The 14,145-nt window shown below is 53.7% G+C and overlaps 5 protein-coding genes across 5 annotated transcripts; 4 read left to right on the forward strand and 1 right to left on the reverse strand.

Moving 5' to 3' along the window:
• Positions 1 to 230: 230 nt before the first annotated feature.
• Positions 231 to 4,329, forward strand: PV08_07063 (exodeoxyribonuclease III; the record flags this gene model as incomplete). Its single annotated transcript, XM_016381395.1, has 2 exons — positions 231 to 480; positions 527 to 4,329. The coding sequence occupies 2 exons, from the start codon at positions 231 to 233 to the stop codon at positions 4,327 to 4,329; spliced, it is 4,053 nt and encodes a 1,350-aa protein (XP_016234497.1).
• Positions 4,330 to 6,046: 1,717 nt separating this feature from the next.
• PV08_07064 (uncharacterized protein) lies at positions 6,047 to 6,451 on the forward strand (the record flags this gene model as incomplete). Its single annotated transcript, XM_016381396.1, has 1 exon — positions 6,047 to 6,451. The coding sequence occupies one exon, from the start codon at positions 6,047 to 6,049 to the stop codon at positions 6,449 to 6,451; it is 405 nt and encodes a 134-aa protein (XP_016234498.1).
• A 180-nt stretch (positions 6,452 to 6,631) lies between these two features.
• On the reverse strand, positions 6,632 to 9,009 carry PV08_07065 (uncharacterized protein; the record flags this gene model as incomplete). The annotated part of the gene is made up of 5 exons (XM_016381397.1): positions 6,632 to 7,572; positions 7,629 to 8,466; positions 8,525 to 8,599; positions 8,663 to 8,788; positions 8,848 to 9,009. The coding sequence occupies 5 exons, from the start codon at positions 9,007 to 9,009 to the stop codon at positions 6,632 to 6,634; spliced, it is 2,142 nt and encodes a 713-aa protein (XP_016234499.1).
• A 727-nt stretch (positions 9,010 to 9,736) lies between these two features.
• On the forward strand, positions 9,737 to 12,785 carry PV08_07066 (uncharacterized protein; the record flags this gene model as incomplete). Its single annotated transcript, XM_016381398.1, has 7 exons — positions 9,737 to 9,860; positions 9,919 to 9,973; positions 10,027 to 10,454; positions 10,510 to 11,300; positions 11,348 to 11,482; positions 11,535 to 11,659; positions 11,714 to 12,785. 7 exons carry the CDS (start codon positions 9,737 to 9,739, stop codon positions 12,783 to 12,785), a joined length of 2,730 nt encoding a protein of 909 aa, XP_016234500.1.
• A 225-nt stretch (positions 12,786 to 13,010) lies between these two features.
• On the forward strand, positions 13,011 to 13,962 carry PV08_07067 (uncharacterized protein; the record flags this gene model as incomplete). Its single annotated transcript, XM_016381399.1, has 4 exons — positions 13,011 to 13,514; positions 13,571 to 13,678; positions 13,736 to 13,816; positions 13,873 to 13,962. 4 exons carry the CDS (start codon positions 13,011 to 13,013, stop codon positions 13,960 to 13,962), a joined length of 783 nt encoding a protein of 260 aa, XP_016234501.1.
• Between the last annotated feature and the right edge of the window lie 183 nt (positions 13,963 to 14,145).

The raw sequence follows: 14,145 nt of genomic DNA on the forward strand, positions 1-14,145 counted from the left end.
TACTGTCGCTAGTACATCGAGAGATCGACTCGCGCGTGAACCGAGATCTACCCAGCTCCAGACCACGATCCTACTAGTCATCCACACTCCGGGGTAACTAGACGTCCTTCATCTTTTACTTGTCATCCATTCTAGGGGCACATGCTCATTCCTTTCAACTCTATCCTCCTGGGTGCTGCCTTCCCAGGGCGATCATTCAACTCGCCTCCAGATGTTCGAGCCTACAAAACATGGCAACCCCGTTACACACTAAAGGACTACGAATTGTCACCTGGAATGTTAATGGCATTCGCACTCCATTCGCCACGAGACCAGGAACTGACACACCACCTTTTGGAACGATTGAAGACCTTCTCAAGGAACTCAAAGCTGACGTTGTCGTCCTCACACAAACGGAGTGGCAAAGGCAGGATGTCACTCCAGACATGGCCACCATCGACGGCTGGGATAGTTTCTGGACCTTTCCCGTGTGTCCACGAGGTACAGTCGGCCACGTCAAATCTCTCCACGCACTAACAAGCCTCAGGCCATTGTGGAGTGGTGGTATACACCAGGATAGCGACGTGCTGCCCGATCAGGGTGGAAGAAGGTCTCACTGGTGTCCTTCCTTCCCGCAACAGCAGAGTCTCCTACCGCGATCTGCCCGAACCTCAGCCTATCGGGGGCTATCTTACCGATCAAGACCCCCAAGCCCTGGGCCTCTCTCATGACCTCGCGACCCTCGACGCCGAAGGGAGATGTGTCGTACTCGAATTCCCAGCCTGTATCTTGGTCGCCGTCTACTGTCCCGGGCGCGCATCACGGACCCTCCGAAGGTTGTACCGGAGCGACTTCATGTGGGCACTCCGGAAGAGAATCGACAACCTGATTAGCATGGGCAAGAGTGTGGTCTTGGCCGGCAACTTCAACGTTGCGCGACAACCTATCGACACGTCCGAATACGAAGAGAGTCTGGTGCGTCTGCGACTCACTCCGCAGGCGTGGATGAACCTTCCACACCGAAGGGCCTTGAACGAGATGGTGCTGCCGGAACCCCAGAGGGGAACGCATATGGGTCCCATCCCGACCATGGTCGACCTGTGTCGTCATTTCAACGTGCGTCGTCGAGGCATGTTTACGTGCTGGGACTCGCGCATCGACGGTCGTTCGAAGAAGCTCGGCGCCAGGACCGACTATATTTTCTCGTCCACCAACTTCTGCCAGTGGTTTTACAATGCCGACATCGTGTCATGGCTCTCGGGCTCGGATCATTGCCCGGTATATGCCGATCTCCTGGCCGAGTTGGAGGTCGACGGTCCCGGAATCAAGCCAAATCTTCGGGATATCATGAACCCCCCTGCCATGTTCCAAGGCGGACAACGCAGATTCTTATGGGCCGAGACATGCCTGCTGGCCATGTCTGCCTGGACGTACCCCGAACTCGGTCGACAACCGACCATTGCCAAGATGCTGTCCTCGTCTCCCGCGTCTACTGCGTCTAAAGGACTTCCTCCGCCAACCGCAGTCAATGCGGAGGACTCATATTTCCAGTTCATGCCGCCATCACGACCACTCCGGCGCGAACCAGACCCAGGGCATCCGCCGCTGTCACAGCAAGCAGCGGCGTCATCTTCGTCTTTGCCCTCGACTCGAGTTACAGCCGGCCCGTCAGGTTTACCAAGAAAAGCGCCGGCACCGGCCCCATCATCGGCTTCCTCTTCTTCTCTGCCTTCAAGTCGAGTTGTAGCCGGCCCGTCAGGTTCATCCAAACGAGGGCTGCAGCCGGGCGCAAAGTTCTCAGATCCTTGGGCCACTCCATTTGAATATCAGAAGGCTGGACCTCCACAAATGAGTCTGCCACCGTTCAATCCGCCGTCTGCCTCTTCTTCTTCCTTTACTCCGGCTGTGTCGAACAAGTCGGAATCATCGTCCTCCTTGCCCTCTAACACGGGCCTCGCAGGGCCATCGTCTTCACAGAGACCACCTGTGCATCCATCATCGATCGGATCCTCGTACTCTACAGAGTTTTCGCATGGCCAGTCGTCATCATCATCATCAACGGGACAGTTGATGCCTCCTCCTCCACCACCTCCGCAGGGACCGCGAGACGACATACTACCACCACTATCAGAGCTGCTAAGAGTACCACAGCAGCCACAATCCAACACTCTGCCTCCGCTGTCAGTATTGCAGGGAGTACCGACACAGTCATCCTACAACCTACCGCCCCAGGTGGCGTCACAGTTGATGCCTCCTCCGCCTCCGCCAAGACGACTCGAGAACACACTACCGCCACTTCTCTCGCCGCAAAAAGTATCGCGACAGTCACAATCTGACACTTTGCCTCCGCCGGCATCACCGCATGGAGCACCGCTGCAGCCACCAAATAACACTCTGCCTCCACCATCAACAACTCAGGGAATACCGCAGCAGTCATATAACACCTTGCCACCCCAGTTGCCGTCACAGATGATGCCACCTCCACCACGGCCTGTCACTCTACCACTAAGGCCTGACACTCTCCCGTCTCAGGCATCGTCACAGATGATGCCACCTCCACCGCGGCCCGGCACTCTACCACCTCAACCATCCTCACAAATGATGCCGCCTCCGTCACGTTCCCGCACTATACCACCCCCACCGTCGTCAGGCAAAATTTCGGAGCAGCCATCATCCTCGCAAAGAATTCCGTCGCAACAGTCATCATCATCGTCACAGAGAATCCCGCCGCAACCATCAGAGTCGCCATTTATACATCAACCACCGCGATCTTCTCCTCCAGCGGTCTGGCAGAGACCTGACTGGGCCCCAGCACCTATGGCTCCATTCAACTATCTCAGGCGGACTTCACAAAATCTACCACCTCCTGCTCCACCTGATTACCTCCGGTCATGGTCTGACGACGCAAAGACGCTGCCCCGTGCTCCATTTACATTCTGCCAACCAGTTCATCGTATGGTTCAAATGAAGGAAAGCCTTTCTCGAATAATGAAATATTACAGATTGAGAAAAGAAGCCGAAGAACTTGCCGCCAAATTCAATGCCAAGTTTGGCAGACCATCCACGGCTCCAGGTGTAAAGCACGGAAAGATTATTGATGTTGATGAGATACTCGGAGATGCTTTTGATTTTACTGTTCCAGTTCCCAACCCATATCCAGCAGAACAATCACCATCATCCTCACGAGCAGGGCCATCATCATCCCACCCATCATCGTCCCAACCAGGACCATCATCATCCCAACCAGGACCCTCATCATCCCAACCGGGACCATCATCATCCTCAGGAGCAGGACCATCATCATCCTCAGGAGCAGGACCATCATCATCCTCAGGAGCAGGCCCATCATCATCCTCATCATCACAAGCAGGAACATCCTCGTCCCAGTCAGGACCAACAGGCCCGTCACTCCATCGCTCACAATCACATCCAAATCTCACAACACCTCCATCTCAAGCGACATACGGACCCTGGGACGATGAGATGGTGTGGGAGCTCCAGGCCAATATCGCAGCACTGGCGGATTCCACCAAGCGCAAGCATTCCCCACAAACTGAAAGTTCACGTGGAACCAAGAAATCCAAACGAATCCCTACAGCAGCAGAGGGTGACGAGCCGATGGATCAGGGCCAATCAGCTCGTGCACCAGCCCAACCCACCACGATCGGGATAACACCAAGACCAGATAAGGGCAAGGGCAAGGAAAGAGCTGATCCTCCTCCAATATTGGCACCTAGACCTCAACGCGGCCCGTCATCCCTTTCCGACATGGTATTCAACCCGGACACATGGTCATCCACACCATCGGAGCCACCCATGCAATGGGAGACAACAAGGCCAGACAAGGGCAAAGGGAAGGCACGAGCTGATCCACCTTCAATGCTCGCGCCTGCGCCGACACGTGGCCGGTCATCCATATTCGATATACTCAACCCTGGTACATCGTCACCTCCCCCGTCGCAGCTACCTGTGCTAGGGAATACAACAAGATCAGAGAAGAGCAAGGGCAAGGCACGAGCTGATCCCCCGCAACTATTCGCACCTAGACCTCAACGCGGCCTTTCATCGTTGTTCAGCATACTGTTCAACCCTGAGACATCGTCATCTACGCCATCGGAGCCACCCATGACAGAAAAGGCAACAGGACCAGACAAAGGAAAAAGAAGGGAGTTTATCGATCCATTTTCGGGGGCCAAACTCGGGCCTCCTCCTGACATGTTGACCCTTCTCGCAAAGTCAGTAGCTAGGCTACTCGACGATGACCCCACCAAGTGGCCACCATTACCAAAGCAGAGGGGTCCCCCTCCGCCTCCAGGCTTTTATACCAACTGTATGCCAGGCCTATCATAATGCCAGACTTGTGGGTGCGTATCGAGTTCCCCGAGTGTCAGTGCAGTACTAACTACTCCGTTACTCTGCAGGGTCACTATATCCATCAATCTACCAACATACCTGCCTATCTCCGAACCTGTGTCGCTGCCTGCTTGCCAGCCTACCTACCTACTTACCTATATACACGCCTATGGAGAGTTTCACGAAAGAACATCGGACACGACTCTGGTCAAGAGAAGGATCAAGAGAAGCATTGCGAACACATCGGACTAGATTGTTGCTAAGAGAAGGATCAAGTACTCGTACACGGACTCTATCATCCAAGTCCAGTGCTGTCGAAGAGTGGGAGTGATGGTCCTAGCCCCAGCGAGTCCGGAGTGGACAACGCACGGAGGATTTGACACGATAGTTTGGATCTCTTGTCTTCTCCGTCCGGTCTGGTCAATGACATTACAATTGATCTACAGCTCGCCGATTTCCGGCATCTCCGTCGTGTTGCTGGCAAGGTTTGGGCTACTCGGGAAGCCAAAGTGTCGATCATTCTCGATTTGCAGCACAAAAGCCAAGCAAAGCTATCGACTGCCTACGCTATCTGGCCCTCCGCCATCCTTACAACGATCAAACACGTCTTGCATATCTTATTGCTCCTCTCCACGCCCAACAAGACGTCCCAGTGACTCGTCACTCACACTAACCACGCTAAATGACATGGTAGGTGTAGCTGTTATGCCCAGGTCGTGGGCCGAGTTATCTTCATGTTTCGTCGCATAGTCGTTCGGGGCTGGCCCGGACAAGCACTGGCAAACATCCAATTTCTCCTAGGTACAAGTTCCAACGAAAGTACACCTCATCAAACGCGAGCATACTGCCTGTTTTGGCACTCAGTCACCGGGGTCCGATCGAAGAACGTAGCCTACCATGATGTCTGCGTTTCTCCCTACAAACAAGTCTAACAATGTGATCCGAGGTACGCTGTACCTACTGCGCCGTACGTTCTGCTGTGTGACTCGTTAGGCTGGGCATCATCTATGCTATGGAGTACGACGGTGCTTCTGGAGCTTGTCAATCTTCGTCGCCGCGTGGATCGGCGTATCACGTTCCTTCATACCTGGTCATCTTTGGGCGATGTGAGGAATTCGTAGAACTTCCCAGACGCAATCAAGAAGCACTCCAAAGATATAGGTGTTTCCGAACAAAGTCTTCGCGAAGTTAAGACGCTCAAGGACGAAGACAAATGTGATACTTGGCGGACGTTTGGAGGCTCTCTGTTATTAATCGCTCCCTTCATGCCGATCGAAGGCCTCGGCATCGTTAAATACCAGCCGCCAATTCCAGAGGAATGGATCTCCTCTAGCCTCTTCGTTCGTGAGGGACGGATTATACTGCACCAACGCCTCAACGAAATGCTGCCTTTCTTGAAGGAATCATCCAGCTCTTTGACAACGCTTCCTTTCCGCACTGAAAGCTCTGCACAATCTCAACTCCACTGGGTTTACCTTTGCGCTCAATTTCTTCGAGACAAAATATCGCGACTGTTTTTCACAATGAACGCAGAGGCTTTGTACCTATAATCTAATGGTGAAAATGCACACAATGCGAGAGCCCATGGATTCCTCCGAGAAATCCGAGATCTGCCTCCTGACGCGGCGGATGGCTATCTGGCGACCTTGTTCGACCGATAGCATTCCAGTTTTTTTTTGGACGTAAGATAAACTTGGTATCTGCTCACCGGGAGATGGCCATGACGCTACACGTAGAGGTCAATCAGCAAATTCACGAAAATGAGGAGAACAAAGGCGAGCGCAACGAAGCCCAGAGGACAGCGCCAAGATTCAGAGCCGCCTTGGATTCTCCCGGTCGTGGGCTACACAAGGGACTGATGGAGGCCGTAGACCGCTATGTCGACTGTGCCATTGAGCGCCAGACCATTGTCGAATCTTACCAGGAGAAAATCAGAGAGTTGAAAGACTCACAAGGCCGGCAGCCTGCAACGCTGAGCGAAGAACAGATCAGGACAGGTTGGTGCACCATGATGTTAAGAGGCTGTTTGTGGAGCATGGTGCACTTTCCGATTTGGCTTCCCAACCTTCCTTATCCGAGTCGATACTGGAAGAATAACACGTTGGTGCTGATGGCGTGAATACCGCAACACGAAGCCATTCTGTATAACAAACGACATGGTCCTCTAACAGTTGCGTTCAGCTAGTCAACCAAGAGCGCGTCTCGAGGCATCAAAGCCGTCGGCAGAACCATGAGGATATTCTAGGACAAACTCGTGCTATTCCCAACCACTGCATAATACGACTCGTCTGAACCTGAATCAAACAATCCTCCTCGCTACCGCGACATCAGGTACTCCCACACCTTCCACAACTTTGGCCTGCACGATTTCATAAACAGGGATTTCCTCCAGCCTGGAGATGACATGGTGCAAAGTCGGCAATGCATCCCAATCCAGAGCATCAATGTTGATGCTTGCCGCGGACGCCTTCCAGACCCTTCGCGTGACGGGCTGAGGCCTCTCTTCCGCGAAAGGCACAAAGACAGGATACTCAGCTTCGCTTTGGCCTTTGAAGTCTCGCCCCACCTTCGGCATGTATCGGTACACCAGGATGCCGTCGTCATCTTCTCCGCTGACCTTGCCCGTGGCAGCTGCGAGGTCGTCGTCGGGCTGTAAGCCGTCAAGTCTGAAATTTCCCCACAGGGAGCCTTGCCAGCTGGTCTTGATTCGATACGACTCTGCGCCCCGGTAGATATCGATCGCGGAATAGAGCTTCGGCATGCCGAGCTCCTCGCGACCGGAGACGATGGGATCCGTGAGAGATTCGAAGAGGATGGGCATGTAGGTTCCGCTGATCACCTCGCCATCTGGCTTCACGTATTCAACTCCATGGATGTAGAGGCCAATGTGGTTATATCCGGTTCCGCCGAGCCACTGCATCTTGTTCAGCGTCGTACAGCTGAAGGAGCAATAAGCCACCGTGCCAGGGGACTTGAATCGATAGCCATTGACCCCCGGAGGAAACAGATTCTGGAGAACCGTCCGGGAAGTCTTGAACTTGATCGACGCGGTGGTAAATGTCGACTCGACGGCATCACGGACAACGCCAGCATGGGATTGCCGTGGGCCTGGCATTGGACCGAACGCGACCGGCATGCGCCAGTAGATTTGTGGAGTCTGCGCCCATTTCCACTCCCGAAGTCTCTGTGTAGAATTGTCAAACTCATCATGCCCGAAGTTGTAGTTCGAGTACTCTATCACTGCATCGGGAACACGGTTAGCTGCATGAACACGCTGCGGGCTGATGTGATCTTACTGTTTATTTTGGAGTCCTTCTGGATGTCTTTCCCCACCTGCCGCGAGTATTCCTGGATCCTGTTCGCTCTCTCGTATCGGATTGTCTCATAAAGCTTGAGGCGAGCCGGGACTTCTTCCGGCTTGAGTCCCTTTTCCAGCACCACACTCAGAGCTGCGGCGTCCTCCATGGCCACCCCCGCGCCCTGCCCTTGGTGAGGCAGAAACGGGTGTGCTGCGTCGCCCAGCAGCGCGAGTCGGTCATTGACCCACGTGTCAAGGACTGGCATGTCAAGAAGCTTCCATGATTTCAGCGAGTCGGGGTCCGCCTTGCTCAGCAGTGCGAGACACTTTGGATCGAAGTCCTTGAAAACCCGCAGGAGTGCATCCTTGTTCGAGTCATTGGTCCAGTCTTCTCCCGCCTCCGACTCTTGTTCCGGGTGTATACAGACGAAATTGAGAAGGCTGTTGTTCGAGGTAGGATACATGACCACACGCCGGTCGGTCCCATACCAGGTGACGAGTTCGCCAGCAGAGCGGAAAAGTCCTTGGGTGATTGGGTCCTCCAATGCAGCTCTCCGATTGATCAAAAACCGAAAAGCACTTTTGCCCGAACTGAAAGGCTTAACAAGCTCACCGCCAACTTTTCGACGACAGACTGAATGGACGCCATCGGCGCCGAGAACGACGTCACCCCGAACAACATCTCCGTTCGTTAATATTAAACTTGCTTCTCGTGGATCAACCTCGGCCACGCCACTGTTGAGGTGGAGTACCGCGGGCGGTCCTTGCTCGTCTTTGCTGGTTGCCAGTTTTTTCAGAACTTCGTGGAGTCTTATACGGTGTGCCAGGCGCCAGTCCTGATTGCTAGTTAGTGGGCGGTTGTGGGACGCTCGAATGTGAAGCGCGAGCTCTTACATGCTGCCACAGCTTATTTGGCTCAACTAGGTCAATTGACCGCAGTTCATGGCCGGATGATGTGTACTCCGTGAACTAGCACGTCTGGTAAGCTACGGGCGGTCGCCTCGTGGAAGCAAAGAAGAAGAAATGGCGTACTCTCTCCATTTTATTCGCTTCGATATCTTCCGCGTGGAGTCCCAGTCTCTTCAGTATTCCATTGGCATTTGGAGCGATGTGAACGGCCGCCCCTGTTTCCGTAGCGAATCGACTTTGTTCAAACACCTGGAATTGCCTGGTCAGCGTGCTTCGCTCATTCTACCGTGTTTGTCAATCTCTGGTACCTGAACATGATGCCCTTGTTTTCTGAGGCCTATTGCGGCCGTTAGACCGGCGATCCCAGCACCAACGATCAATACGTCAAGACCATGAGAAGAATGTGTGCTGTTCCCATTAGGTGTTACGCCATTGGTGACGCCATTTGTTTGAATAGTGAAGGCAACCATGATGGATTTGGGGTTGTCTTGTCAAATTCCGATGAAAGGTGATGTGCAGCTGCTGCGCGTGAAAACGTTGGAGGGATTATTCACCTATTGAAGTAAACTCACCGATCTGGACCCTCAGATGTATCCGAGTGGGAGGCTGATCAGGTAGGTGGGTTGTTGATTCCGGACGAAGCCCCGGGTAGAATCCCATGAAGTCTCGGTATGTGGGGGGAGGCGAGACTCGTCCAACCAACAACGTCGTCCCGCGGCGATCTTCAACGGATTGACACCTTGACTGAAGCCCCAGGCCTGTTGGCACCATGGCTCGCCCGATGGAGGTATACTTCATGCGTGCTAGCATATTAGGCGATGTTGCACTGAAGTATGTGAACATGGGCCTGGTTATCATGGACAGGGAAGAGTGCGCTGATGACGCTCCTGCTTCGTCGCGTGTTCCAAGAGGACCGCACTCCCAGTGATCCAATCGGCAGGGAAAAATTGGTGCCGAGGTGACTGGCTAGAGAGGCTGAACGTAAGGGTCTTTCATCGGATGGACTGCCCCCCCTCCGCAGTCTATCCGAGTGGGTCAGACAAGAAGCCGGGGGAGTTGTGGAGATTGACCCCGCCCACGAGCCGATGGGCCCTCCATGTCCAGGTTATTTCATGCGCCCACATCCCGCAACAAAGCTCACCGCAGCCTCTGGGCAGTGTTTGCTGCTTCCATCGAAAGTTCCTGGTGGAGGAAGTCATGAACCAAGCCCGACCCCAAGTCTCGACGTCCGGGGGCACCGTGTCGAGTAGTCCATTCTCCTGCAATGTCTGCAAGAAGAGCTATACTCGAATTGACCACTTGGCCCGACACTTCCGCTCACGTGAGTTGGCGCCCTGTATGGTGTGCCTGATGAGTGCCCCAAGGCTGAGCTCAATTAGATTCGAGGGAACGCCCATATGTTTGCCAGTCCTGCGGCAGGTCATTTGCGCGCACGTGGGTTGTCTAGCCCCGTTGGCGAGCGGTATGCTAACCTGCTCACCTTTCAGCGATTTGCTCAGACGACATGAAATCAATCACCATTCCACCAAAGCAGACGACCCCGTAGGCTCTGGACCACCGACCAAACGCAGTCGAACAGCAACCAAGGGCAATCGACCAAGGGCTGTGCAAGCTTGCCGTGCCTGCGCCGAGGCCAAATTAAGATGTGATGGAACTCCGACTTGCCTGCGATGCCGCGACAAGGGCATCACGTGTGAATTCCCAGGATCTCGCCTGACTGTCGTTCACGAATCCGAACCTCCTGCCACACATGACGACTGCACCACATCCCCCACTGAGATCATGCAGCATCTCCTGGGTTCTACCTCTACCTCACACACCAACAATTCTGGGGAAAATGCGGAACTCTCGCTGTCGGATGGTGGCACTCGTTCCGTGTCCTCGCAGGTTCCGACTTTCCAGGCATTTGGGCCACGTGAGTGTTGATTTTGATTATGAAGAAAATGAAGACGTACTCATCACCATCGCAGCATCGACCCTCCCCGCTCCCATGCTTGAACAGGGAGTCATGTTGAACTTTGATGGCCTCACGCACCTTGACGCCTTCGATGCCTCGAGCGAGACCGCCGCATCATTACTTGACCTCCAACACCTCTTGGGCGATGACTCGCTCCCCAGGGACGTCCTAGATTTTGGAGTCGATCTCACCTTCGATACGCCCAATGTTTTCCACTCAGAGTTCCATTTACCGGTGGATCAATCGGTGTCGCGACCGGGACATGGTTTTGTCGATGAGGACTTCACGGCCAATCGCAGTGGGTTTGCCACTCCGGGCCTGCGAGGCAAGGTGAATATCATAGCAAGTGTTCAAGCCTTCAAAGAGTCATTGTGGCTTTGGACACCGGCTGCGCAGGACCGCCGAGCTCTTGAGCAGCGCAATCTTTCCCTCGCATGGGACAGCCCGTCGCCGGGGATCGAATTGCGCAACGACCTTCCTCTTCTTCAGCAAGACGTCAGTGGTCTGACGAGAGGCAAGATTCTTGCCATGGTGCTGCGCACGTGCGAGCCTACCATTCATCCTCACGTCATTTCGTATTTCCCTAGCACAACACTGCTGACGAACCTCATTCACAATTTCATCAGTTTCCATTCGCGGGAACAGATTATGTGGATCCATCCTGCGTCGATTGAGCTCAACAAAGAGCCTGAGTTGTTTCTCACGAGCATGGTGGCTTCGGGTGCCATTATTTCGCCGATTCAAGAGGTCAGAAAGCTAGGTTTTGCCATGCAGGAGGCGCTGCGAGAGGCTCTCCCTCACGAGGTTGACAATGCACCGCCCCTATTTGGTACTTACTCACCAGACTGCAGTTTGAGCACGATAATCGAGCTACGCGGGACTTGAGGAGCTTACAGAGTTTCGCATTGAGCTTGGATATTGGCTTGTGGAGTGGGGATCGACGAAAGATGGAGATCGCTGAATGCTTTGCGATGCCACTATTAACAGTAAGACTTTTCGCGTTGTCTCGGCTGCTACATGCTTACGTATCTGCAAAAGATGGTACGCAGGGCTGGTCACTACCAGTACAAGCGAACAATCGAGCTACCACCCAACGTTGAAGATGAGGGCGAGGCTCTCGAATCGAAGTGGCGCAGCTGGATCCGGCAGGAATCATTCAAGCGGTTAGCCTCGCATCAATCTGGACTCCTTATGTACAGGTCTGACCACTGACGCAGCCTCGCGTTGTATCTGTTTTACCGAGATGCGAGATCTTCAATGTCCCTACTGAGTCAGCCAATGGTATCTTATGCAGAAGTTGCCACAGCGCTCCCATGCCATAAGGCCTTGTGGCTCGCAAAGACATCGACAGAATGGAAGCAAGCCTACCTAGCGCAAAGTCACCACGGCCATCCTCGATTGCCGTCTTTACAAACCTGTGCGGATGATAGCACTACAATTTTCGAGCAGCGAGGCACAGTCGATTCCGAAATGTCTTTGTTACTAACCATCACAGCTATCTGGCCCCTGATATGGCAGTTCCGCGAGATGAAGAGCGCCGCCAAATTCCGCACCTCGCGAGACGCGAGACATAGCCTTTCAACCATGAATTCCAGGCAGCACGAGGTCACACAGATCCTGCAACATATTGACCTAACCTCTACTGAATGGCTGGGAAAAATGAATCCGAGTGCTTGTCTGCTACATCAGCAGTGTTTGATGCATCTCTATGTTTCGCTTGGAGATGTTCAGTCATTGGCGGGCAGAGAAGGCGAAGAAGAAGCTCGCCGCGTCTTCCCTACATTGACAGCTTGGGCAGAATCCACGGAAGCTCGGCAAGCACTTTTACATGCTGGACAAGTCGTCCGCGCAGCCAGAGAGCATCGACCACATATGCTCAGAGATGCTACTGCAGTGGCCGTTTACCACGCAAGTCTGGTCTTCTGGGCTTACGCTGTACTGTCAAGGAGTTGCAGCGCCGAAGTAAGCCATGATTCTTCCATGATGACCAACAATACCATTAGGACCTCCAACCTGATCAGACTCGATGGCGAAAATGGACCGGAAGTTCAACGGTTCGTGATGTTCGGCAAAGGGGTTCCTTGCATTGGTCAGCAAGTCGAGGTACAAGGCAAGACATCGTTCAAGGATGTGCCGCTCAAGGATGCAGCAGAGGTTATGATCGCAATCACGCATGTCTTGCAGGTGCAGTACGAAAACGAGGAGACAAGCTGCCCACCACTGCTGGAAAACCTAAGCAAGCTCATGCAGTCTCTCGGCAAGGCTACTGTGGGGAGAAGACAGCGCTGATTTGCCTTTCGCGGCTTTAGTTCCAGGATTGGGTCGTAGCCTCCCCCACGGAAACTGAGAGGGTCTCCTCCACATCCCGAGCTCCAGAGACAAGCATGCTCGGCCAGTGCATGTGCCCTGCACGACGCAAGGTTACTGTCGCAGTCCTGCGTACTGATGCATGGTCGAATCTTGCCACTGTGATCAACACAGCAGCTCTCAATCTTCATTCCGACATCAACTACTATGACTGTCAAGGTCGCGCTTGTGACAGCAAGCTCAGCAGGGCTGGGCGCAGCCGCCGCCAAGGGACTCGCGCGTGCCGGGTTCGACATTGTAGTCAACTACAACAGCAACAAAACAAAGGCTGACGCTATCGTGACAGACATTCTGAGGACGAACTCGAATGACAATTCGTGTGCTTGCGCAACAGAAGATCCCCCTCGCAAGGCCCTTGCAGTCCAAGCCGACATGTCTCGTCGAGAAGACATTGACCGACTTGTTGACACAGTGGTGACTACGTTCGGTCGCCTGGATTGCGTGGTGTCGAATCAAGGCTGGACCAGGATGCGGCAATTTGACAACCTTGACGACAACATTGACGAGGGAGACTGGGACATATGCTACAACATGAACGTCAAGTCGCACCTATATCTGTTTCACGCGGCACGGCCACACCTAGCCAAGGTCAAAGGGTCATTTACCAGTGTTGCATCACTGGCCGGCGTCATCCCCAGTGGCAGCTCCATCGTATATACAATCTTCACCTTTATTGCGTCATAGTCATCAGCGCTGACTTTGACCAGCCATACTCCGTCACGAAGGCCGCCCAGATCCATCTCATCAAGGCGCTATCCAAGGTTGCAGCACCGGAGGTTCGGGTAAATTCTGTCTCTCCAGGAATACTCCTCACGGTAAGTCCTTCACTTCGGACGCATGTACGGGCCAAATTTCTAACTCTGGCTGCTAAGGACTGGGGCAAGAAGTTCCCCGAAACGAAAGTCGAAGCCGCCATTCAGAAAAGCACGCTAAAACGATTGGCGGAGATTGATGTGAGCAGACACGTGTATAAGAATAGGCCTGGCGTCATATACTGACAGCGCGCTAGGACGTTGTGCAGCAGATTGTTCTGTTTGCCACTAAACAATCCTACACCGGGCAGAATGTAGTCATTGATGCAGGGTGGTCGTTGGGGTAGCAGCAACCTCATGCCTTGAGAATTTCATGTAGAGCAGCTTCTCACGAATGCATCACAAATTAGCTCCGTCGTCAAACCCCGTGAGCGTCGGAGTCATCGCATACACAGTGTCTCGTTCCAGGACTCGCCGGATATGGAGGATTCGCGGGGGACAATCCGATTCGGGACGGTATTTCTAGTGAT

This window comes from Exophiala spinifera (genome assembly GCF_000836115.1).
Source record: "Exophiala spinifera strain CBS 89968 unplaced genomic scaffold supercont1.5, whole genome shotgun sequence".
NCBI lineage: Eukaryota > Fungi > Ascomycota > Eurotiomycetes > Chaetothyriales > Herpotrichiellaceae > Exophiala > Exophiala spinifera.